The 23183-nt window shown below is 61.7% G+C and overlaps 1 protein-coding gene across 3 annotated transcripts in view; it reads right to left on the bottom strand.

Moving 5' to 3' along the window:
* Positions 1 to 23183, bottom strand: part of COL5A1 (collagen type V alpha 1 chain) — a 148116-nt gene that overhangs the window by 43077 nt on the left and 81856 nt on the right. For 2 of the 3 annotated variants that reach the window (XM_027051684.2, XM_027051685.2), the window contains exons 18-31: positions 22620 to 22673; positions 21383 to 21436; positions 19821 to 19865; positions 17100 to 17153; positions 16535 to 16579; positions 15938 to 15991; positions 15700 to 15744; positions 14836 to 14889; positions 10569 to 10613; positions 9723 to 9776; positions 6675 to 6719; positions 4921 to 4974; positions 2612 to 2719; positions 1879 to 1932 (exon numbers count right to left, since the gene is read on the bottom strand). The exons of the other annotated variant lie outside the window; for it this stretch is intronic. In XM_027051684.2, the coding sequence (XP_026907485.1) occupies positions 1879 to 1932; positions 2612 to 2719; positions 4921 to 4974; positions 6675 to 6719; positions 9723 to 9776; positions 10569 to 10613; positions 14836 to 14889; positions 15700 to 15744; positions 15938 to 15991; positions 16535 to 16579; positions 17100 to 17153; positions 19821 to 19865; positions 21383 to 21436; positions 22620 to 22673 (765 nt within the window). The remainder of the gene's footprint in view (positions 1 to 1878; positions 1933 to 2611; positions 2720 to 4920; positions 4975 to 6674; positions 6720 to 9722; positions 9777 to 10568; positions 10614 to 14835; positions 14890 to 15699; positions 15745 to 15937; positions 15992 to 16534; positions 16580 to 17099; positions 17154 to 19820; positions 19866 to 21382; positions 21437 to 22619; positions 22674 to 23183) is intronic. 3 annotated transcript variants of the gene reach the window in all.

Below are 23183 nucleotides of genomic sequence, written 5' to 3'. Positions count from 1 at the left end.
CCAACCCACCATTCACCATCCATCCGTCACCCACTCACTCAAGAAATATTTCCTAGGCATCTCATAGAGTCCACATCTAAAAACCAAAGCTGAGTCTTAAGCACACTTCCCCCTTCTCCCCCTTTGAACACTCATGTCTTCGAATGCTGGTATCTGCGAAGAACAGGGCACACAGGTTCCTGAGAATGAACTGGAAGGGATGTGTGGATCTCACATTCGTGACATTTTGTTTGCTGCGTCTTGTTGTCATGTTTTGTAATCTTCCCAGAACACCTCTAAATAAAGCATGGCAGCTTGTAGAGTGAGAAATTAATGCAAATCTATGCACTGACTCTAACAACTAACAGCTTTTTAATTCTAGAAACCTACAAGGGGCACGTAGAGAAAAGAGACACTTGGGGACTTTGATGTGGGTAATACCCAGACAACTACGACGTGAACTTCCCTGAGACACTCGGGCACTTCCCGTGCCCGTGGGAGGTGGCTACTTACTGTCTTCGGCGGGCCTCGACTCTCCTGTGGCTAAAAATCCTGACCTGAATGTGCGCTCAGACCATGAAAAGTTCGCGAATTTCCAAACCTTGCACCCCTACGTCCACCTGCCAATCCAGGCAGGAGACTGCCCTGGACACCCGGGTGCAGGTCCCACAGAGCTCAGTGTTGGTGCTGGGACACAGTGGCATGTCCAGACACTCCTGAGGACCTTGAAAACTGCCAGGCGGGGCGCCTGAGTGGCTCAGTCCCTTAAGCGTCTGACTTGGTTTGTGCTCAGGTCACAATCTCACAGTTTCACGGGGTCAAGCCCTGCGTCAGGCTCTGCACTGGCAGCATGGGGCCTGCTTGGGATTCTCTCTCTCCCTCTCTCTGTCCTTTCCCTGCTGGCACTGTCTCGGTCTCTCTCTAAATTAATTAATTAATTAAAAAAAAAACTGCCAGGCAGCTCAAAGTTTTATTCCCTTGCCTTCCGAGGACACTGCCTGAACCTGGCCCACACACCCCCAGACTTCCCTCCTCTCCTCCCCTCAGAGGACATATACTTCGGGACAAAAGGCCTGTCCGTCAGCCCCTCTTGCTCCAAGACGCGGGGGGCACGGCCACATCACAGCCGCACTCAGCACACTCCTGGGGGACCCTGAACACATTCCTGTTTCACTGCAAACTGCCTCCCCGCACACGGGGCGTGGGCCTACCCGCCCCAAGTGGATATTAGCATTCCACGGGAAGGACTGCTGATTCCTCAGCCAGAATGGAAATATCCAGGGGGACAGGCAGCCCACGGGGCCCTTCCCGGGAACGAGCCTGAGCCTGGGAGCCTGGAAAGGCGCTGAAGCCGGGGAGGCAGAACGACGCAAGCAAAGCCGGGAGAGACAGGAACTCTCCTCCACCGCTAATTATGTCTCCGGTGCAGACAGCCGGTTATTTTTTAAGGAAGAACCGTGAATAATAAAAGGTGAGATGTGGGGGAAAAAATAACGTGGTAAATGATTTCCAAGGCCTGGAGGAGATGTTTCACTTAAAGCAGAACATGACTTCATGGGAGGAAGGTTTCATCTCCCTTTATGCTGTTATGAGCAAATAACCTTCAAATCTCCAGTGCGGAGCAGAGGTGAGAGAGGCTTCACGAGTCCTCGGTGCAGAGAAGGCAGCGGGCAGAGGTGCAGGGGACGCCTCGCCTCTCACGGCGCTTGGCTCAGGCTGGCTCTGCCCCCTTCTCTGAAAGGCCCGACTGCCAGCCCCTCCTTCCAACCCAACCAGGCTAACGCGCAGGCTGTGGCCAGGGCAGAGCCTGGGGGAGACAGCTGGGGCGACGCTGGGTTTTGCCACAGCAGCCTCCCCCGGGACGTGGCTGTCCGAACACCCGATACGCTCGTAAGTTACCTTGGGCCCTTGTCTTCCCGGGTAACCTGGTAACCCTGGCACTCCGAGTTTTCCCTGGGGAGAAAGAAGGGGCTGTGTTATCTGGCCAGCACCTCACCTCTCCATCCATTTTCTCCCAGCCAAGAAAGGACACGGAGAGGCCGCTGCCTGCCCCCTGGGAAGCCGTCTCCCCTGAAAATCCCTGCCCGGACGGGAGGCAGGAGGAGACACGGCCGTGGCTGAGGCAAATCTCCAACGGAGGAACTCTTTATCTGTGAGATTCTGTCGAGCCCTTTTGTAAAAGAGTCCTCGGGGCAAGGCAGGGCGGATGTCTGGTGCACTCTGAGCGCCCGTTCCTGGGCCAGCGCCACAGCAGGGGGGCAGGGGGGCGGGGGGCACAGGTGTAAGGACAGGGGCCAGTGGAGAGTCCCTGCATGAAAGATGATGCCCTGGGTACCGGGGCTCGGTCCCCAAGCTCTGGGGCACCCGGAGGAAGGAGCCCTCTCAGGGCACTGGCCTGGCAAAGTGCTCAGAGAGACCTAGCTCGGGACAAGGAAAGGACTGACCTAGCAATAGACGAATTCGCCAGGAAGGGTGGCCAGGGTGCCGGGGGAGCACATGGGACAGGACCCGACTCAGATTACACCTAGCCCCATCTGGGGGCTTCAGCCCGGCAGAGTCACCAGCCTGGCCACCCAAGGCCGTCAGAAGGGTCTGTCCCCGGGAAGCAGTGAGCATCCTTCCCATCACATACCTTCTCCCCAGGGGGTCCCAGAGGACCCGGGTCGCCGTTTGGACCTCCACGACCCTTCGGGCCTTCGGGGCCATCTTCTCCTCTGGGACCAGGGGGTCCGATCTCCCCCTGCAGGTCAGAAAAGAGAAGGTGAGGAAGAACCCCCTGTCTCCACCTCCCACCACATGACTCCCATGGCCGTTCTGGGCCCGAGAGTCCGGGTCCCGGGTCAGATCTTGGGGTAGGAGCCACTTAGCCAGCTTGGCACACCAGGCAGCCTCAAGAGCACGGCGCCCGCTCCTGTCTGATGAGACGGGAGCACCACGGAACAAGCTACGGGGCTCTGCTGAACGGCCACACCGTCCCTCTGCACAGCGGTGGGAAGCTCCTTCTCCAGGCTGCACGCTCCTGCTTCTCCAAATGAGTCCCTCTCGGTTCAGGCGACTTTGGTTAACCCCGGAGCTCTCAACCGCTCCTTGCCCAAATAGATCAGGACAACCTGTGTGCAGGACGCTGCCTTTTTCCTTGAGGCAGGGATGGGCCGCAGCCCCTGCCGCCCAGGGGTCTGGGCATGGCAGGCACACAGGAGACCACGTGACGTGTCCCAGAGACGGAAGGGTCCTCAACGCTGCCCCAACCAACTTCGCCGCTGTCCAGCCTGGGCCCGGACACGACCAAGGGCCTGGGGGCTTGCCGAGGTCCACGGCAGCGCCGGCTCGGCCTCTGAGTGCCTGCCCCGGCCCTCTGCTCGCTGCCAGGTCTCACTCTGATCACTGGCTTCCAGCGGCAGCTGGGAGACAGCCGTACCCCCCACAGCAACGATGGGTGTCCCACGGGAAACGAAGGACCAATAACTTCCTTATTCGTAATGTCCAGTGTGTCCGCGGGCCCAGGACTCTCGGTCCCTAAGAAATGTTCTTCCAACAAAAGGACCCTTCACATATTAACTGAGCACCTAGGAAAGGTCACGCTCGGGGCAGAAGTTTCTCCGCTCCCTGGCTGAGGAAGTGTCCCTGCTGCCAGTCCCACCCTCACCCAATTCCAAAGGCAGGCCTGCCCGCGGAGCCTGGAGCGTGAGCGCCGGACATCCTTTGTGCAATCTCTTTCAGAGATGGACCCTCGTGATGTGGACCCCGAGCGTGTGCACGGCATTGTCAGAGACAGAATAAAAAGGATGTTCGCCAGCCAGAGAGAGAGAGGCCCCTCAGATGTGGGGCAGAGTCCCGTCACCATGGAGAAAGTTCTAGAAGGGCTGTCTTTAGCAGGAACATAACTGGGACACGACTGTGAAATGAATCTCTCTTTCGTTCCTCCGCCTTTGATAGAGGCCAAGATTGCCTCTGCCTTTTTAGTCTGTGACACAGCGCCAGGCGCGTGGGGCTCTCCGGGGCTGGCACGTTCTGAAAAGGCACCTGCAGGCCAGCTTTGTCGGGGAACAGTTACGGCAGCGGCACGGCAGCCGACAGCCGTCTGTCCAGGTGCGCATCCAGCTGCCGCCACGGCTGTGCCCACGCGGGTGGCTCGGGCACCTCCCGCCCTCCTGCCCGGGGCCTGCGCTCACTCTCAAGGGGGTCGGGGCCCTTCAAAGTGCCCGCACCCTGGCGGTGGCCGCCGGCCGATGACCCGGAACCTTCCTCCCGCTTCATCTGCTCTGCCCTCTCCCCACTTAGAGGAAGACACAGCCAGCAGCTTTCTGCCGGGCGCGTGCCGTGGGAGCCAAGCCCATCCCCCTGCAGCACGAGCAGCTTCCTCCAGCAGGGAGGTAAAATATTCATTAAAAAGCAACTGCTCTGTCGCAGCTTCTGATGCCCGAGCGTGAGATTACAGAACATAGGAGCTGCTCGGGGTCCGAAAATCACGGGAGGATGCTCGGGGGACCAAGATGCCGTCGGGGTGGGCAGGGACCCCGGCCCTCCCGGGTCGGACGGCATTTCTGCAGCCCCCTCCCTCCGTCTCTTCCGAACCAAGTGAAGCACTCTGCCATCCCGAGTGTCGGCCGCAAAAAGACAAGTCCCCACGGACCCCCTGGGCAGGGGGGTCAGGGCACAGGGCAGAGGGGCCAGGTGACCCCAGGTGACCCCAGTGACTGGGTGTTCACACCCAGAGCTGCCGTGGCTCCGAGCCGGAAGCTGAGGGCCAGTGGGGGGACAAGCACAGAGCCAGGCCCCTGGGCTCCCAGCTGTTCCTGCCTGCGGGCCGAGAGCCCCCCCCGCCCCCCGCAGAGGCGTCACCTTCGTTAGGAGAAGCTGTCCTGCGGCCCCGAACGCCGCAGCCCTCCCCTGGCCTCCCACCCCCAGCCCCGACCCCCGCCAGCACCCCAAAACACTCACCCGATCACCCTTGATTCCCATGTCGCCTTTAAACCCAGGAAAGCCGTCTTCACCCTGACAAAGGACAAGGCAGTGCCTGGGTCAGCACGAAAGAGCCCACCTCCGGGGCGGCTGGCCCCCCTCCCCCCACGACTCTGCACACAGCCTCCAGCCCAGAGCCGCTGTGTCGCCACACAAGCGCTGGGCGTGCCGGGCGGGGGGTGGGTTCCGAGCGTGAGTCCTGTCCCTCGTGAAGGATGCCCCTCTAACCCTCTGTAGTCGTGGGGTCGAGCTCGTGGTCCGCCGCCCCCACCCCCACACCCCCGCACCCCGCTGGGGCCCAGTAGCCGCTGATGGGCGAGCACGGGGGCGGGGCTGGAGGGAGGATGCCCCAGAGAAGCCGGCCGCCACGGTGGGCCCCACAGACCGGCCCAGCAAGAGCTGGAGGGGACGGAAGGGCCCAGGGCTCGGGCAGTCTGGCTGCGGGGCAGCCCTCAGTGACACAGTCCTGCACCCTCCAGGCCAGGGGGACACATTCCTGCTATTCGCATATTTGGGGATCCACAAGGGTCAGGGACTGCCGTGCGCTCGAGTCCCCACGCAGACAACCACAGACACCCTCAGGCACTTGCACGGGGCGGCCTGGCTCGCCCTCCCTCTCCATCCAGGCCCGGCATCCTGACCTCGTTTGCCCATTGGGGGGCCTGGTCCTGTGCCCCAGGCTGGCCGGCAGCTGGTATGCAGAGGGAGGCAGTTTCCTGGGACTTAGGGCGAACTCGTTTCTCCCCAGCCCGCAGTGCGCGTCTGCTGTCCGGTGATATGCCGGGGACTCACCCACAGCGGCCTCGGGCACTGAGGTCCCAGGAGGCTCTCCTCACCCCCACCCCGCAGGCTGCCCCCCGGGGGCCCTCAGAGGGGCGGTGACCCTCCTGGAGAAGGGGCCTTCCCTGTCAGAACTCGCTCAGGTAGCCCTGTCTCTGGCTAAAGGACAAAAGTGATGGCACAAATGTGGCAAACCTGGGGCTCTAGGGAGCCCCCGCCAACGGGATGAGGGGAGTTCAGGGAGCCGGGAGCTGCCGGTGGGGACCTCGTCTGTCCCGCGGGGAGTGTGCCCGGCCCTGACCCCGAGGGCCCTCAGTCCCCACGCTTCCAGGGGCCACAGGATGACGGCTCAGGGGTCTGCCTTCCTCCGCTGGCTCTCCAGGGGGAACCGAGGCAGTGTGCATGCGCCTGCTCCCCCAGGCTGAGCACGGAGACGGGGCCGAGGCTGAGCCATCGCCACAGCACAGAGGGCCCAGCGTCCGCGCCGTCCCTGTCCGGTGTGGCCATGTGAGGAGCCAGCTCAGGGACGGGAACAGGCAGACGCCGCGGGGAAGGAGCCGTGCCGGGCGCGGCCGGGGGGCACAGCGACACCTCTTTCCCTCCGTGCCTGGCTCTGCTCCAGCCTGAGGGGCCGCCCAGGGAAGAACACCCAGCACCCCAATGGCCCCGTTGTCCAGCTGCCTTGCGAGGCATCCGCCTGGGGTGTCCGCTGGCCAATGCAGGTGAGCGGCGAGCCTTGGCCTTGGGTGGGGGGGTGCCAAGCCCCCGACCCTCAGCCCCGCCAGGAGGTGAGCCCACAGCCTGCCCTTTTGCAAACAGTCTGTCCCGCGGCGGGGAGCACGTCCCTCCACACTCAGAGGCCACATGAGCCTCAGCAGCTGTTAGGGCTGCCACGGAAGAAGCCACCCAGCGGGCCTCCAGCTCTGCGGCAGGAAGAGGCAGGGGGCACTCACCTTCTCGCCCTTGGTGCCTTTCAGACCGCGGATGCCATCAGCTCCCTGAGCAAACACGAAGGGAAGAGAGTGAGTCGGGTGGGTCAGAGCCTCTCCTGAGCTCTTGAAAGGGAAGGGTCTAAGCCCCAAATACCAGGAGGGCTGAGTGCTCAGCCCCCCAACCCACCCAAGCTCCCTCACGCTCCCAGTCTCCGAGGGAGGACCCTGCAGGCTCTCCTCACGCCTACGTGAGCCCTGCCTCCCTGCCTCCCGCCACCAAGGATTCCCAGATGTCCCCCGCTGACATCTGCCCCCTTCCAGAAACATCCGTCTCTCTGAGGTCTGGGGAGCCGGTGGGATGTGAGGCCTCAGCATGGCTCTGGAATCGGGCAGACTGCTCATGGCCTCTGACATCGTCCCAGGTGCCTAGTGCCTCGGTTTCCTCATTTGGAAAGTGGGGGTGACGACAACCACTGCCCTGTTACTGCTGGTGGGAGGGGGATGCAGACGAGCCCTCAGGACAGTGCCCGGCACATAGTTGGTGCTCAAAACACAACAGCTGTGTGCTGTCTGGCCACTGTCATTCTGTATTATTATTACTAACACGCGACAATAGGCATCAGCTCATCAAACTGATTGATAAGAGTGGCACCAGTGCCATTGAACGTCAGCTCAGGACAGATCTCTGCGCCAGACAAGAACTGTAAGGGTGGGACACACCCTCTTTCCTCTGAGGCCCCCCCCGCCCCCCGCCACGCTAGCACCTTGCCCAGACCAGGTAAGCCCACCCGTGGAGTGGAGGGAACTGGCCACAGCCTCGGCCCTCCGAGCAGGGAGCAGACACTGACCGCGGCCAGCTGCCCACGGGACCCCAGAGAGAGGCCAGGCCTCCCATCTGGTTCCGGCCGAGGCGGCGGGCAGGGCGGCCAGGCCACCTCCCGGGGACCCTCGGGCTGCCAGATGCCCTCTGGGGGCAAGAACTGTGCACAGAGTGTTAAGCCTTTTTCCAGGAACTGAGGAGAAGCCCTAAGAAAAGCTGGAGCCAGGCGCTGAGAGCTGGGCCGGGCCTGGGCTGCACGGCCTCCCCTGGGCGGGGCGGGGGGGGGGGGGGCAACCGCCCCCTAGATGCACCCCGGGCTCCGGTGGCCCCAGGCGGCCAGATGCCTCGGGACAGAGGGGAGGTGCGGTTACCCCCACACCTCGATGCCCTGGGGGCTCTGGCACCAGCTTCCTCCCTGTTGCCGTGCTGGCGGGGTGGGCTTCCTGTGCCCACGCCCTCCCAGACCCAAAGTCCTACCATTTCCCGACCCAGGTCAGAGGCCAGGGGAACGCGGCCCAGGAGACCAACAGACCAGATCTCTCGGCCACGGCATGGCTGACATCTGGGGCTGGGTGACAGGGGCTGCCCTGCGCACAGCATCCCTGACCCCCACCCGTTACGTGACGGTAGTCTCTCCCCCCAAGTTGTGACAGTCAGAAACGTCTCCAGATGTCCCCTGGGGGGCACGAATCGGCCCTGGGCCTGCCGTCCCTCAGGCTGCGGACTCCACTGGCATTTTCAAGAGCACAGGGAATGAGAATGCATCTCTCCAGCGCAAAGAGCGTTCAGCCCCACTTTTCTCCCCACTCCCTGCTTCCAAGTCTAACTGGATCGCTCACGGCCTGAATGAATTTTAATCAGATAGACAAGATAAGAGCATTCCCCATAAACATTTTAAAGCAAACACCTTTTAGCTCACAGACACAGCATTATGCAATTAGCCTCGTACAGAGCCAGCAGACGCTTTTGCGACAAGAATTTATAAAATAAACACGCACAGAGCTCACATAATCGGCATTTCTGCCACACAGGCAATCCTGACAAAACTCACAAGGCGTGCTGGTAAGAGCCCGCTTCAGGGAGAAACCTGCCCTGACTCGGGCCCTTGCCCCTGGGAAGTCCGTCTGCCCTCGGGCCCTCGGAACATCATGATTCCGGGGAAATGCCGTCGGGCCACTCGGGGTCCAGCACGGGGCGCTTGGTTCGGAATAAGCAAGTGCTGGGTCTGAGTCCCGACCGAGGCATCGATTTTAGGGTAACTTGGGGCAAGGTGCTGAAAACTGAGGTCTTGGATTCTCCATCCCCCACACCGCAGGCCAGCCGCGTACACGTCCGAGGGGCAGAAACGCCCAGGAGAATGAAGCGTGGTCAACAGTGCGGACGAGCACAGGAGCTGAGGGGTGTGTCCACGCAAATGCCTCAGGCTGGGCTACTTGCGTTTGCGCACATATTTATACGTTTCCCTTCGCGCCAAGCTGAAGTCATTTGGGAACAAAGTGAGCCGTTAGCTTTTCTGAGGCCTCGGCATCGCCTAGAGCTTTCGGACGCTACGGAGGAAAGAACGCCCCCCCCACCACCCCCCGCCCCCGAACTCGTTCCTCAGGGCACATCCCTCTCGGTATACATGTGCCCCAGGTGCCCAGACAGCGACATGACTGGAAATTAAATCACACAACTCTAAGCAAACCCGGTTAGCTGTGACGGAGCAGGCGGGCCTGTGTTTTGGGTATCGCTCTGGAGCTCCGTGCCCCCGTTTAACAAGGTTCCAGAGCCCCTTGGCACCAATAACACGACTGCGGGTAAGTGGACACCTCCCACGAGCATCTCGCCAGCGCTCGGTCCCCCGGGTGTCATCCATGGGGACGGGCTCTCTCGCTCCGGATGTGCAAATGGCCCGGAAGGGACGTTTCTGAGTTTCCCCGGGAAAAGAGGGACAGGCTGTTCCCCTTGCCTGAGGTGCGTACCCGTGCGGGGCCTGGGAGGGGGCGGGCACTGGGTGAGAGCTAAAGCAGCGTCCCGACAGACGGACAGGTGGCCACCGCCCTGACGCCTACGTCGTCACAGACGCACCGGAGCTGTCCCCTGCTCCGGGATCAGCCCCTCCTGGCCCCGGCTGGCCACTCCCTCGCCTGTCCCAGCCCCCTGTCCCGGGATCCCACCTTTCCCTCAGGAGCGCCGGGGAACGGGACGGCTGCGCCCGCCATCCCAGCCTTGGCCTCCAGGAGGGCGCGAAGCTGCCAGAACCTCACCTTGACTCCTCGGGGACCCGGATAGCCGATGGGGCCCTGGGGGCCGGGTGGACCCTGAAACGAAAGGGGAAAGACCGTCAGCTCCATCCGGGGTGCGGTCGTGTCCGGTCCGCTCTGGGTCCTCCCACAACAGCTGGAAAGCTTCCGTTCCAGCAGCCAATTCCTCATGCTCCGTGCGGAGCGCACATCGACTGGGCGGGGGACGCCTGCTGTGTCTCCTGCTGAGGCTTTTGCCGGGACCGAGGTGCGGCCGCCGCCCAGAGGTTCGGGAGTGCGAGGGGGGCCGTGAGATGGGGAGGGGCCCTGCTGCTTCGGGCTGCCCTTAAAGAAGTGCGCTCCCAGCAGAGGCACCTTGGGTGATGGGGGAGAGCTTCCGGCTGGGAGAAGGGGACGAGGGCTGACCGTCTGGGGAAGGGAGCCCTTGACGGCGTGAGGGCCTTGCTGACCACTCACTGCCCCAGCTCCCCGAGCAGGTGCGGGCCTGGGGAGGGCCGGGAGCATGAAGGGACGGAGAGGCCGACTTCTGCCACAGACAGGGCAGCGGGCAAGTCCCTGGGGGCCAGGCCACCTCGAAACTCCATCCCAGCCTCAAAGCCCCACGTCCTGGCCCCCAAACAAACGAGGGCCATAGGTCAGCAGGAGCCCCCGGCCGAGAACCTGCACAGTCACCCAGCTTGCGTGTGGCCAAGGTTACAGCGGTGCCTGCACCCCGATGTGCGGTAACCGAGGTGGGGAGGGGTCACGGGGGACTTAGGCGGAGCTCCATGCCGCCCCAGGCCAGGACCCCGGGGCACAGACAGCAGACCAAGGGCACAGTCGTCTCTGCTCACTCTCTTCTGAACCCACCTGGCCTCCTTTCTCTCCTGGAGGGCCTTCCTTGCCAGGGTGCCCCTGTCAGGAGAGAGAAGGCGTTAGGCAGCGGCCGCCCCCCACCCCTGTCTTCAAATGTGGGGGGGAAGGCGGTGGGAGGGGCCCGGCTCTCCCAGAGAGGCAGGAAGTCAAAGGCATCAGGCAGCTGGGCACGGAGGGCACTCACAGCCATGGGGCCCCGAGCCAGTCCTTCAGTCCTGACCCTCGGCTGCCCCATCTGTCACCTGGGAATGGTGGCAGGCCTGGCCACGACCCGGGGTGGCATGGAGGAGAACGTGCTGGGAAGCCCACGGGTGGGATCCAGGCACCATCACGTCACCTGACTGTACCCAGCCCGCCCCCAAGTGCAGGTGAGCTGGGACAGTGACCACGGGGCATTTGCTCGTCTCCTGGCATGAAGGCTTCTGTGCCAAACAAGGACGGATGAAGCGGGACCGGGGGTCTGGACATCTGGCTTCCCGGAAGGGCAGGCGCCATGCTGTCTGCAGGACACAGACTCTTTCACGTCGGGGATGGCAGGCTGGTGCTGGGGTGGAGGCCATGCCCTGTCATTCGACTGGGGTCCCAGCACGTCCCCAGGTCTGTGTGCAGGTGCCTCCCAGCCTCCCGGGTGGCACGTGCCAAAGCAGAGGACCTACTCCCACAACACAGGTTTGGAACCAACCCTGGTAGAAATGGTTATGGCCCCGGGTCACTGCCCCGTCTACCCGAGCCCCAAGCAATTCAGTTCTCAGGAACGCGAGCTCTCTGACTTTCCAACCCAGGTCAGTCACTAGGTTTAGGCCTTTGAGTTCCTGAGGCAAACACAGACAATGACAGCAGAAAGGGACACACTTCGCCGAGGACACTGGCAGGGCGCTGACTCTCGACCTGGTTACGTCCGACCCACAGTGTGGTCTTGGGGAAGTCACTTGCCCTCTCTGGGCCTCCACCTCCTCATGGGTCAAAGGAGAGGGTGGGCCAGGTGCTCTCTCAGCTTGCGTGTTCTAGAACGCAGCAGCATCATGGGCACCCACATCTGGTCCCTTTGAATAAATGATTTGTGCGTCTACTTTCTGATCTTTACTAGTCATGCGCTTGGATTTGACACCGTTGCAAATAGCCCGCCCCGAAGTGCAAAGCAAGGACCCCCCCGCGAGGTCCTTCTGCAGGGTGGGGGGCGCCCTTAGGGAGCTGCGCCCCCGCCTTCGAGGGAAATCGGGCACCAGATGGACCGCACCTGCTGCTCTGGCCCGCGGGGGCCACACCACCCGCCACACCGCCTTTCAGAAACAAGGCTCACGGCTCCAACGCCTCACGTGGCAGAGCTGGACCCCAACAGTGCCAAGGAGAAGGTGACCTGCTTTAGGGTGACCAGGAACGGGTGGGTCCTGTCCCCTCTCTGCCACATGGGCTCTCTGGAGCTTCCAGCAACCACAGACGTGTTTCTGTTAAGGAACCGTGTGAACAGGGAGGGCAGGTGTGGATGCGTGAGCCCCGGGCTCCGAGTGCCACACACGCTGGGACAGAGCCACACTGGTCCCTCGGAGAACGAGCAAGGCCCTTCCACACGGTACTGTCCTCACTCACGGGGCGGCAGGGACAGAGTCCCTGCAGGGACTGCCAAGAGCCGGTCTGAAAAGTGCTCTGGACTGCGCCCGGCAGCGAGCGCGTGGGCCACTCACGTCGGCGGTTATCGGAATGATTAGCATTATTTGAATTGAGGCCAAATTTCTTTACGTCCGTTGTAAGTTGCATCTACAGAATGAGAGTAACTGTGGGGAGAGCTCAAAGCTCACTTAAAAACGAGGGAACAGGGGCGCCTGACGGCTCGGTCGGTTGAGCATCCGACTCCGGATCGGGTCATGATCTCACAGCTCGGGAGTTGGAGCCCCGCGTCGGGCTCTGTGCTGACGGCTCAGAACCTGCTCGGGATTCTCTGTCTCTCTCTCTCTCTCTCTGCCCCTCCCCTGCTCACATTCACTTTCAAAATAAATAAATAAGCATTAAAAAAAAAGTTCCAAACAATGTGCCAACAAACAATGAAAGGAAATACACCAGACTAAGAGATTGATTTTTCCGCAGTGAAAAGCCGGCCATTTTCCGTTCCCTTCTACGCGTTTGCGTTTTTCCAATGCTCTATAACGAGCACTGCTTGTATGATGGAAAAATAATAAGGCTTAAATTATTTGTATTTGATGTTTCTCTGGTTAAAAAAGTAATATATGTTCCTTGGAGACAATCAGGCAAGTGGGAAAGGAGACGAAGTCCCTCGTAACCTCACCGCCCACAGCAACCCCGGCTAATTGCGTGACGTGGCTCCTCTGATCCGTCTTACGCACACACGCGCCAAACGCACCACGTGGTATATTTTTAATGTGATTTTACGTGTCGGGCCTGTCCTCATGTCACAGAACACTCGCCCAGATTTGGTTCTTACTGGCTCCGTAATACTCCTTCGAACCATAACTCACGTCCCCATCGCCCCGTTGTGAGCTCTCCGGGATGATTTAACAACACGCTTCAGTGTGCGTCTGCTCCGAAACGCTCCCTCCTTCCGAAGGGCTTTAAATCAACCTTCCTTTCTGCAGCCGAGGCCAGAGCCAACCAACTCGAGGGAAGAAGGGAAGAAAACCCTCTCCTGTTCAGAGCGTGTGCTTTAATCTCTCTGTTCCTGCAAATTCACGTACGACAACAGGCACCTGTTCCCCTTCGTGTCTTTAGCGTTAAGCACCTTCAGTGAGCAGCTCGCACAGCCTTGGTCAGACGGGCCGCCGTGCGCTCATATTTCAAGTTTAAGTGTTTGCTGGGGGGGGGGGGGGGGGTGGGAAGTGCCAAGTCTAGGACAGGCAGCCCACGGCTCCACGGGCACGGGGCGGGGGTGGGGGGTAGTCTTCGAGGTCTAAGTAGGAAGGAGCCTGGACCCCTCAGGGTCTCTGGAGCATCAGGGGTGTCATTGTGGGGACGGGGGGTCTCCGGGGCAGAAGCAGTCAGGTCAGGGAGGTGGGGGCCTGCAGCCCGCCCCACTCCCCAGCACTGTCTGCCCCATAGGGCTGCGGGCCTGGCCCGTGACGGACGCCCTGCACGCAGGAAAATGCATGCAAGGAGATGCACCCACCTGCCATCGGTGGGGTAAGCCCTGGGGGTGGGATCAGAGTGGCTTCCATTTTGTCGTCTTTTCATCTATTTTGCTAATTTTCCGTAACAAGTTATTTTACAGTCAGGAGAGGAAATTCAGCGTGAAGGTCAATTAAGAGAGGTAAGCGACCACTGCATCCCTACCGCCAAACGCGTGGAACACGGGAGGCCGCGGGAGGCCCGGGGCGGCTTGCGTGGGGCGGGTGGTGACCGGCCGCTGGCTCAGCCTGGGACGGGGCGACTGCTGGTGTGTGATGCCCTGGACCCCGCCATTCTCAGCACCGAAAAGGGAAGCCGTACCTTAAACAGTCCCCAGTTAATTGTCAACGTACTGAGCTCTTGCTTAGGTTTGAGCAGCATTATTAGAACGATAAGATACGCCGTGTCTGAAATAAATGGTTCAGATAGTCCTATTTTCGGAAATGTGCTGTGTATGCAGCATCACCTGAATCCTCTAAAAAAAACGCGAAACCAGAAATCCCACCAGCAGCTTGCAAAGAGGGCGGTGGGTACAGATGGCTCCACACACACACACACACACACCACACACCTCGAACGTGTGTCACCTCCCCACCCCTCCCTCTGCCAGCTCAGCCACAGGCTGACTTGTCACTGGCTCCCTATTTCGAGGCGGTCCCTAATCTGGCTCCACAGCTGCGCTCACACATGGCAAACGCACTGGTTAATACCCTCCTTCGCAGCGTGTGATGGCTAAAAATACACTCAGCGCGCGCTGTCCTTCCCTTCAAACACCAGCGACACGGGGAACGGCTCAGAGCCCAGCCCAGCCCTCCTCGGGGTTGGAAATGCAGGCTGGGTTCTGGTCCTTAAACAGCGCTCCCAACAAATAACTCCTTCTCCTGGTCGTGTAGTTTCTACCCCTTGATCGGAACGCGTCACGGAAAAGTGCGTCCAGAGCCCCATAATCGCTGGGCCACCAGTCACACAATCAGCCGGGTCTTTCTTTATCAGCGGAGGTGGGAGAGAGGAGACAGGAAGGGGTGCCTCACCGCAACCGGGGGCGAGGGACGAGGGGAGAGGGGGGCGGCCGCTGGCCTGGGCTCTCCATCCCTGGGGGCACACGGGGCAGGCAGTGCCGAAGGGGTGAGGTGGGCAGGGTACTCACCGGGGGTCCGTCAGCACCGGGCATTCCTGGCAGGCCTGGTTTCCCCAGGGGACCCTAGAACAAACCAGAGACCCCCTGAGCCCTGGGGCCACCTCTTCCCTAGGCCGACCCCAAGGGCACTTCCCGACATTTCCGCTCGAAGAACATTTGTTGAAAGGGATGCTCAGAGGGACTGAACGCCCCCTGGCACGGGAGCTTCCGGCAACCGAACCCCCCCAAAGGAGAGGACCCTCCCCCTCTGCTGCTTCCTGGGCCCGCGGTTTTGCCAGTGGAACAAAGTCATCCCACGTGGAGGCAGGAGGGCTTCTCAGCTGGTGCCCAGGTGTGAGAACCACACCTCGGAGGTGGCCCCGCCGTCAGCCGAGGGCCTGCGCTCGCGGAAAGATCTGGGGTTGAGCACGAGCTCGGCAGGTGCTCCGGTGGCCCCGCTCTCCCCCAGCACCTAGGACTCAGCGGGGGCCCGGATGCAGATGGGGGGGGGGGTTGCCAGATTTAGCAAGAACAACACGGAAAGCAAACAACAACAAAACAAGTCTTCAGGCTGACAACAAACAGTCAAATTTGACCGAGCGCCCTTTCTGCCTGAATCCGGCAACCCTCCGCACAGCTAGACAACGGATGGATGAGTGAATGAATGAACTTATGACCAGTGACGGACAAAGGTCCCCGATCTCCCCCTGGTCTCCTTTCCCGCGTGCGCAGGACCCTGAGCTTCCCTGGCTCTGGGAAAAGAACAGAATCACACACAAGCTGGGGATGGACCGCCACTTCCGCGGCCTGGGCTGCGGTGGAGGGAGCTCCCCAGGGGCCAGAACGCACCCCGTGGGCAGGTGGGGGCGTCCCTATACCTGCACAGCCACTCACCTTTTCCCCTGGAGGACCGATTGCACCCTGGGGGCCTGGGAGACCCTAGGAGAGGAAGGCAAGGTCAGGGAACTGGCCGGCTCCAGGCTCCTCCCTGCCACCCGTCCACCTTCCCTGCACCCTCTCCCTCATCTGGGATGACTCTGTTCTAGGTCACACGTAGGCTGCCGGTCCCTTGGGGCCCAGGAGACGCCACCGAGACCCGCACCCTCCCCCCCCCCGGCCGCTGCTCACTCACCTGGGCACCTGGATTGCCCTGCTGTCCCGGGGGGCCGGGCTCCCCCTGGGGGCCCTAGAGGAAACACAAGCAAGGCACTGATGGGGACTCTGGAGGGCAGGCAGGTGCCCAACACCAGCGTCAGAAGAGGATGCCCAGACGGGAAGAAGCAGGCGGCCCCGTGGCAGAGACGAAGCGGGTCTGGGCACCTGCAAGGATCCCCACGCTGACCCGGACGTGAGGGGCACCCAGTCGTCTCTGCCGGGACACCCAGACAGCCGCCAGGAAGGAGCAACCGTGAAAGGAAGCGACCAGAAAGTACTCTACTTGGTGGAAAACTTCCAAGACGTCGTGCTAAAGTCTCCCAGTAGAGCCAGGGGACCTATCTTTCGCTGGGCCTGGCTTACAGTAAGTGCTCGTCACCGGAGCACAGGGCAGGGAGACAGACAGCTCCCTCCGCACCTGCACAGACACGGTCTGGCTCCGGTTGGAATAAGCACGGCCGCCAGCCCTCCCGCTCAGACTCCACCTGGACCCAGGGCTCAGGGCCTGTGCCCTCCACCTCAGATCCCCTTCCAGTTTGACGGTAACAGTGGGCATCAGACCCCTAAGACTTACCACATTTCCTTTCGGACCTGGTTGGCCATCCATACCCGTCACACCCTGGATGGCGTTGGAAAGAAAATAACAGAGTGCTGAAGAATCAACCACAGTCACAGGGAAAATCCCACCCAACTCTGCTCGGCGTCCTGCCCTCACCGTGTCGGGGGACGGCAAACCTACTGGGGAGGGGCAGGGGTTGATATTAAAGAATCCTGCAGGCTCGATCGGCCAGGGGTCGATGGAGCTGTCGGGCCCGAGCATCGGGTGGGCCAGGCCCGGAGAAGCCACCCATCGGGACAGGGCCCCAACAGAACCATGGGCTACTCGCTTCCAGAACTTTCCAGAAGTTGCTTAGAGTGCCTTCAAAGGAGAAAATGAGGCATCCTGGGGACCGTTTAAAACAGCACATGTCGCGTGAGAAGGAGAAGCTGTACGGCCCGCTGGCCTCTGTGCCTCCTCCCGCAAACCCACGCCTGTGGAGGGCTCTGTCTGCCTAGGAGCCTCAGAGCCCCGGCGACACCTCAACCAGCCCCGGGCAAGTGTCCGAGCGGGACAGACGTGCAGAGGTGACAGGCCTTACCGGAGGTCCAGGAGGGCCCGGGGGCCCCTTTGGCCCCAACAGACCACGCGGCCCCTGCAAGACGAAAGGGCAGAGGACTGTTCACACTTGGCCAAGAACCCGGCGCCAGCCCTGCCCCAGGCAAACCCCGCAGCCCCACCCCCACCCCCAGAGTGTTTGCAGCAACGCAGGTGTCCACGCATCCCGGGAAGCATGGGCAGCACCCGTCCTCGCCCGCGACACCTCCTCAGCCGCCCCACCTCTCCACCAGCTCTGGGAAGCAGGGGCGGGTGCATGGAATGAACCGGCAGCTTAGACAAGGGATCAAGGGGCACCTTCAGAGCAAAGGGAACCTTTCAGCTCAATGGCGCCCTTTCACACTCGCTCAGGACAGGTGCACACAAAAGCTCTCCCAGCGGAGGCCACAGAGATACTCCACTGCATGGAACGCTTTTGTCCACGTCTCGTTACTGGCTCCCTCTGTGCAGTGACATGTGACTGCATTTCTGCCACCGGAGGGTGGAGGGAGGAGAAACTAGTTCTCTGATGGGGACGTCGTGACCAAAGGCAGAGCTGAAGCACGGGGCTCGGGGTTTATTTCTGGGGCACCACTAAGGCCCAGAGCTCAACCCCTCCCCCCTCTGCAGCAAAGGGCACGTGTGGGGACGGCCCGTGTGCACATGGAGGGACACAGCCCCAAGGCAGCGCCATTCCCAGCACGGTTCACGAGATTCAGAAGGTAACACAGCAGAGGCATCGCCCGTCACCCAAAGGAGCCCCATCCTGAACCTCACGCTTGCCCCACTCCTGGGGGGATTTTCCAGCCTTTAACCAAGGCACGAGTGCCCTGAATTCTGACGGAAACTCCTGAGACTCAGCGGGAGAGGGCTCCTTCCCACACTCAGTGCCACTTAACTATCCCTGTCGTTATTTAAAAACCTAGCCCTGTAAATGCTTTCTAGAAGTTACTAACCCGCAAGGTGACGCTTCAGCGTGTGTTAAGGAGGGGACTGCGTAATGGATTCTCCTTAGAGGCGAATCAGGCATCCAGGGCATAACTTAGTCCCCGGTGAATGTGTGAGCCCAAGCCCAGGCTCTCTCCGCGTACCGCTTGCAAGGTTTCTCCTCAATTAACGTCGCCAGATGCATACCGCCGTGGCGACGCGGGCAACAAAAATGAGCCATTGCAGAAGTAACCACAGGTGAGATGTAAACGGTGTCCTTTGTCACTGAGGAAGTTTGCTTGGGCCCTAAGAGAAGTCGGCTTCGGGAAAAGAGCCGTTTGCTGCCATGGCAGGGCCACCCTGATGCAAGGCTCCACTTTGGGGAAGTGTAGACATCAGAAGGGATGGTAAACCGTCTGATTAGTCACCACAACTGCTGCTGGGCACTTGCCTGGTGCACTCTGGGTGTCCACTATGCCTGCAGCCTAGATACCCACCATGATGGCCCTGCACATCCACCATGATGGCCTTGGACACCCACCATGATGGCCCTAGGACACCCGCCATGATGGCCCTGGATATCCACCATGCCTGCAGCCTGGATACCCACCATGATGGCCTTTGACACCCGCCATGATGGCCCTAGGACACCCGCCATGATAGCCCTGCACATCCACCATCATGGCCTTGGACACCCGCCACGATGGCCCCAGGACACCCACCACGATGGCCCTGCACATCCACCATCATGGCCTTGGACACCCACCACGATGGCCCTAGGACACCCGCCATGATGGCCCTAGGACACCCGCCATGATGGCCCTGCACATCTACCATCATGGCCTTGGACACCCACCATGATGGCCCTGGATATTCCACCATGCCTGCAGCCTGGATACCCACCATGATGGCCCTGCACATCCACCATCATGGCCTTGGACACTCGCCATGATGGCCCTAGGACACCCGCCATGATGGCCCTGCACATCTACCATCATGGCCTTGGACACCCGCCATGATGGCCCTAGGACACCCGCCATGATAGCCCTGCACATCCACCATCATGGCCTTGGACACCCACCTGCCCACGCATGGCCCCCATGCGACACCCACCATGATGTCCCTGCACATCCACCATCATGGCCTTGGACACCCACCACGATGGCCCTGCACATCTACCATCATGGCCTTGGACACCCGCCATGATGGTCCTGGACATCCACCATGCCTTCAGCCTGGATATGCACCATGATGGCCCTGCATATCTGTCATAATGGCCCTGTACATCCACCACAATGACCCTGGACACACGCCATGATGGCCCTGGACACCCACCATGATGGCTCTGGACATCCTCCATGATGGCACTGGACATCTGCCATGATGGCTCTGAACACCGCCATGATGGCCCTACACACCCGCCATGATAGCCCTGGACACCTGGCAGGATGGCCCTATACATCCACCATGATGGTCCTGGACATCTGCCATGATGGCCCTGCACACCCTCCGTGATGACCCTGGACACCCACCATGAGGACACTGGACATCCCCCACACCTGCAGCCTGGAGCTCCAACCACAGCCCTCCAGGTCTCGTCTTCTTCCCCCGGGGAAGGCCATATTTGCCTTACCAGCCTTCTTTTCCTTGCTCAAGAAACCCCCAGATGTCTCTGTTTCAAGGCTGACCTCCCCTCTAATTTATGCTCTGGGCAGGTCCCTGGTTCCACCCAGAGCGGTCTCCTCGAGCAGCCCGTCACCACGCAGAGGAGAGAGAAGCCCACCCGAACGGGACTTACGGGTTCCCCGGGCAGCCCTCTGGGCCCGACTTCTCCATCATCACCCTGTGGGGGAGAAAAGAGGCAGGATTTTAGGGACACATTCTGAAGCCTGGACAGAGAGACAACATGCCTTCCCGCTGTGTGGAAGGGCTCTCTGGCCCGGGGCTGCTTCAGCCTCTGCCGGATCTACTAGTCCAGTACTAGCCGGGAAGGCCCGAGTGTCCCCACCCCGGGGAAGCTTCAGGGAACTGGGGGGATCCGAGGCCCTGGCATGCTCTGCTCAGGAGCTCACACACCACAGCCCCAGTGAGGAGAAGGCTGCACAGAAACATCAGGGCAGCCAAGAATCTGGTGACCTCGGTGGGTCGTGATAGGAATAAATGATAGAATGATACAAGGTAGACTGAGTCGGAAAACAGGTGGCTGGGTGGGGAGGGAGGGAGGGAGCGAGAGAGGGAAATGATAGGAGCGGGAACGACGGAGGCTGCGTTGGAAGGGGTCACGGACAATCGCCAGACCCCTTGGGCCAACTCCCAGTAGCCTAACCTCTCTGCCCGGGCCCTACACACGGCCTCTTCCTTCCAGCTGTAGAAGGAAATGCTGTCCTGGCTCCAAAGGTTCCAGATCAGGAGCTGCCATCAGCAACTCCGCTTCTCCCGGTCAGGGCGCTGCCCCCTCCTCTTCCCCTCACGCGCAGCTGGCCCTGCACACACGCACACACACACACGCACACCTCCCCTACTAAGAAGCACACACATCCGGGAAGACCTGTCTCTCCTTTCCCACAGTACAGTCAAGTGCGCTGGGGCCCAGACAGGAGAGGGGACCCTGGCAATGGCAGCTGAGAGCTGCTGAGGACAGAGGCACGGCCAGACCCTAACTCACTTCCCAGAGTTTCCCAACCTTCTTCCTAAAACACCCCCGAGACCCCAAGACGCTATGTAAGTGACCGGGGTGAATGGAGGGAGAGGCTCATAAGCCCACTTAGTTTCTCTGCACATCGTAACTGTGCATCACTCTCCCAGGAAGACGCACCTGACAAACCCCGGGGCCTCCGCAGAGCCCCCCTGAGAGAGGCCCACCCCCAGCCCGGGCTCCAACCTCGGGCAGAGCTGTGCTCCCCCCACCCCTGCACGCTCCCAGCCCTCCGCCTCCCTCCACCTCCAGGGCCAAGGACAGGCTTTTCCCAGACTCCCCACCCCCACCCCTAAACCCCAGGCCCCACCACCCCACAGCCTCCACCCGGACCACGTGACAAGAGGAGACACAGAGCTCATGACCTCTCCCGACACCCCTCCTCCACGGCGACCCGGCAGCCACCTCCCGGAACTAGGGCACTCTCTCCGAGAGCAGCGGCAGGTGAAAGCCGCTCCCAGACGCAGGCCCAGCGGTCAAGCTAAACGCTTCCACCTGCTTGGTCTCAGAGGTGGCGCGCGGCCTGTCCCCACATCCCGTGGCTTCGCCCACCCACAGCCCCGCCTTCCCCAGCTGCACCCTTGCCAACCAATGACGGCACCGCCTGCGTTTCCCGGTGGTTCCAGCCCAGACCCCCCCGAGGGGACAGGCAGGCGGCTACTCACCCGATCTCCATCATCTCCCGGAGGTCCTGGCGGGCCAGAAGGACCAGGGTCACCCTAGGACGTCAAGCAGGGTCAGCGTTAGGCACTCTGAACAGTCACCCCCAGCCGTCTCAAATGCCCGTCCGTCTTTCTGCGACGCTGAGACCAGAAGCCCCGAGCCCGCTGAAGACTCCACAGTGACAGGAGGTGGTTTTGGGGACTGGTGTCGGGAGGCAGGTTCGCTCGACCGGCTCCCACGGGCAGGCGGTGCCCCCGGACTCTGTGGGCCGGGGGGGGGGGGGGGGCGGGGGTCTGAGCGACCCCCTGCCAGCTTCTCTGTGGGAAGCGGGACACCAGCCCCGGCCCCACAGGGTCCCCGAGGAAGGGCTGCCGCCCCCGACCGTGAGCGTCCTGAGGGTCGGCGATGGTCCACCTCCCGCCTCTCGCAGCTCTGGGCCTCGCGTGCAGTCGGTGCCTAATATGTGCTCATCCGTCAAACGGACGGGCCCGGCGGCTGCCCTCGTCCCAGTCTCCACATCGTGACTGGAGAACGCGGACGACGCGCCTTGATAACCACTACGTCATTCCTCAACGGGCCGCGGGGCGCGTCAGATAAACCCTCCCGACACCGTCCCCAAGCGCGTGTGCCGGTGTGTGTGCACACACACGTGCCTGCGTGTGCCCTCGCTGTGCCGGAGTCCGAAAGAGACACGCTCTGCTTCAAAGAGAACAGGTGAGGCAGAAAACATCGGAGGGGCGGCAAAGAGCCGTCCCACGGAGGCGGCCCGCGCAGGAGGGAAGCAGGGGGCTCCGGGCCACAGCACGCGCCCTGGCCCCGCCCCAGGAGCTGCCAGCAGCTCCCGGAATCTCCGCCTGAGTGGTGCAGAGGGTCCCCGGCAGCGAAACGGTGGCCAACCGGGCTTTCTGGAACCGCGGCGGGCCCCAGTGAGGGCGGGTTTCTCTACGGAAGGGCCCTCCCCTCCCCTTCCACACGCCTCGGGTACGGGGGCCTGACGGGCTCGCTCAGTGTAAGCGGCCCATGAGAAACCCACTCTCTCTGGGCTGACTTTCCGCAAGGACATCGCGTTGGCACTGGTTTCTGGGAGTTTCTTTCGTGACCACCCCGGAAAGGTGGGGTCCCAGCCCCACACGAGGGATGCCGGGCCTTCCGGAAGGGTCTCCCAAGAAACACCTCCACACTCTGCACAGAAGCCATCGGGACCTCTGTGCCGGTGACGCGCACGCGGGGAACACTTACCCGGTGGCCCTTCTCCCCTGGCAGTCCAGCCAGGCCGTCGAAGCCGCGGTCGCCCTGCGAGGGACAGAGGGACCTGCTCAGGGGCGCCACTGCACACAGCTTGGCCGCCCTTCCTCGGGCCGCGGTTCGGGCAGCATCCGCGCACCCCGGGTCCCAGAACCTCCGCGCGTGGCGGCCACCGGCCTCCGTGCGCCGCAAATTCCGCTGTCGGCTCTGTGTTCCGGGGCCCTTTCCCCCCAAACACCAACAAAGGCAGAGCTGACTTTTGTCCTAGGGCCACAGGCTCTGAGCCTGGATGTCAACGAGTGCCTGTCTCGCTCACCGCTACACCCTCAGCGCCCGGCACGGCCGGGCACACTCGTCACCAACGGGGCCCCCTGGCGCCCCGGGCCACCCCGGGCTGCCTCCTGGAGTCGGGGCGCACAGCCCTGCCTCGCGGACGTTGCAAAGCACGTGGGGGAGGCCGAGAGCACGCTAGTTCAGGCTTAAGATGCCTCTGTTGTTGGAAGAAGTCCGCTTTCTGCAGGGAGAGATTCAAGAAGGCCCTTCTTCTCTTCCTTCCTG

Source organism: Acinonyx jubatus, chromosome D4, assembly GCF_027475565.1.
Source record: "Acinonyx jubatus isolate Ajub_Pintada_27869175 chromosome D4, VMU_Ajub_asm_v1.0, whole genome shotgun sequence".
NCBI lineage: Eukaryota > Metazoa > Chordata > Mammalia > Carnivora > Felidae > Acinonyx > Acinonyx jubatus.
Note: the sequence above shows the minus strand (reverse complement) of the source record. Positions and strands in the feature narration are given on the sequence as shown.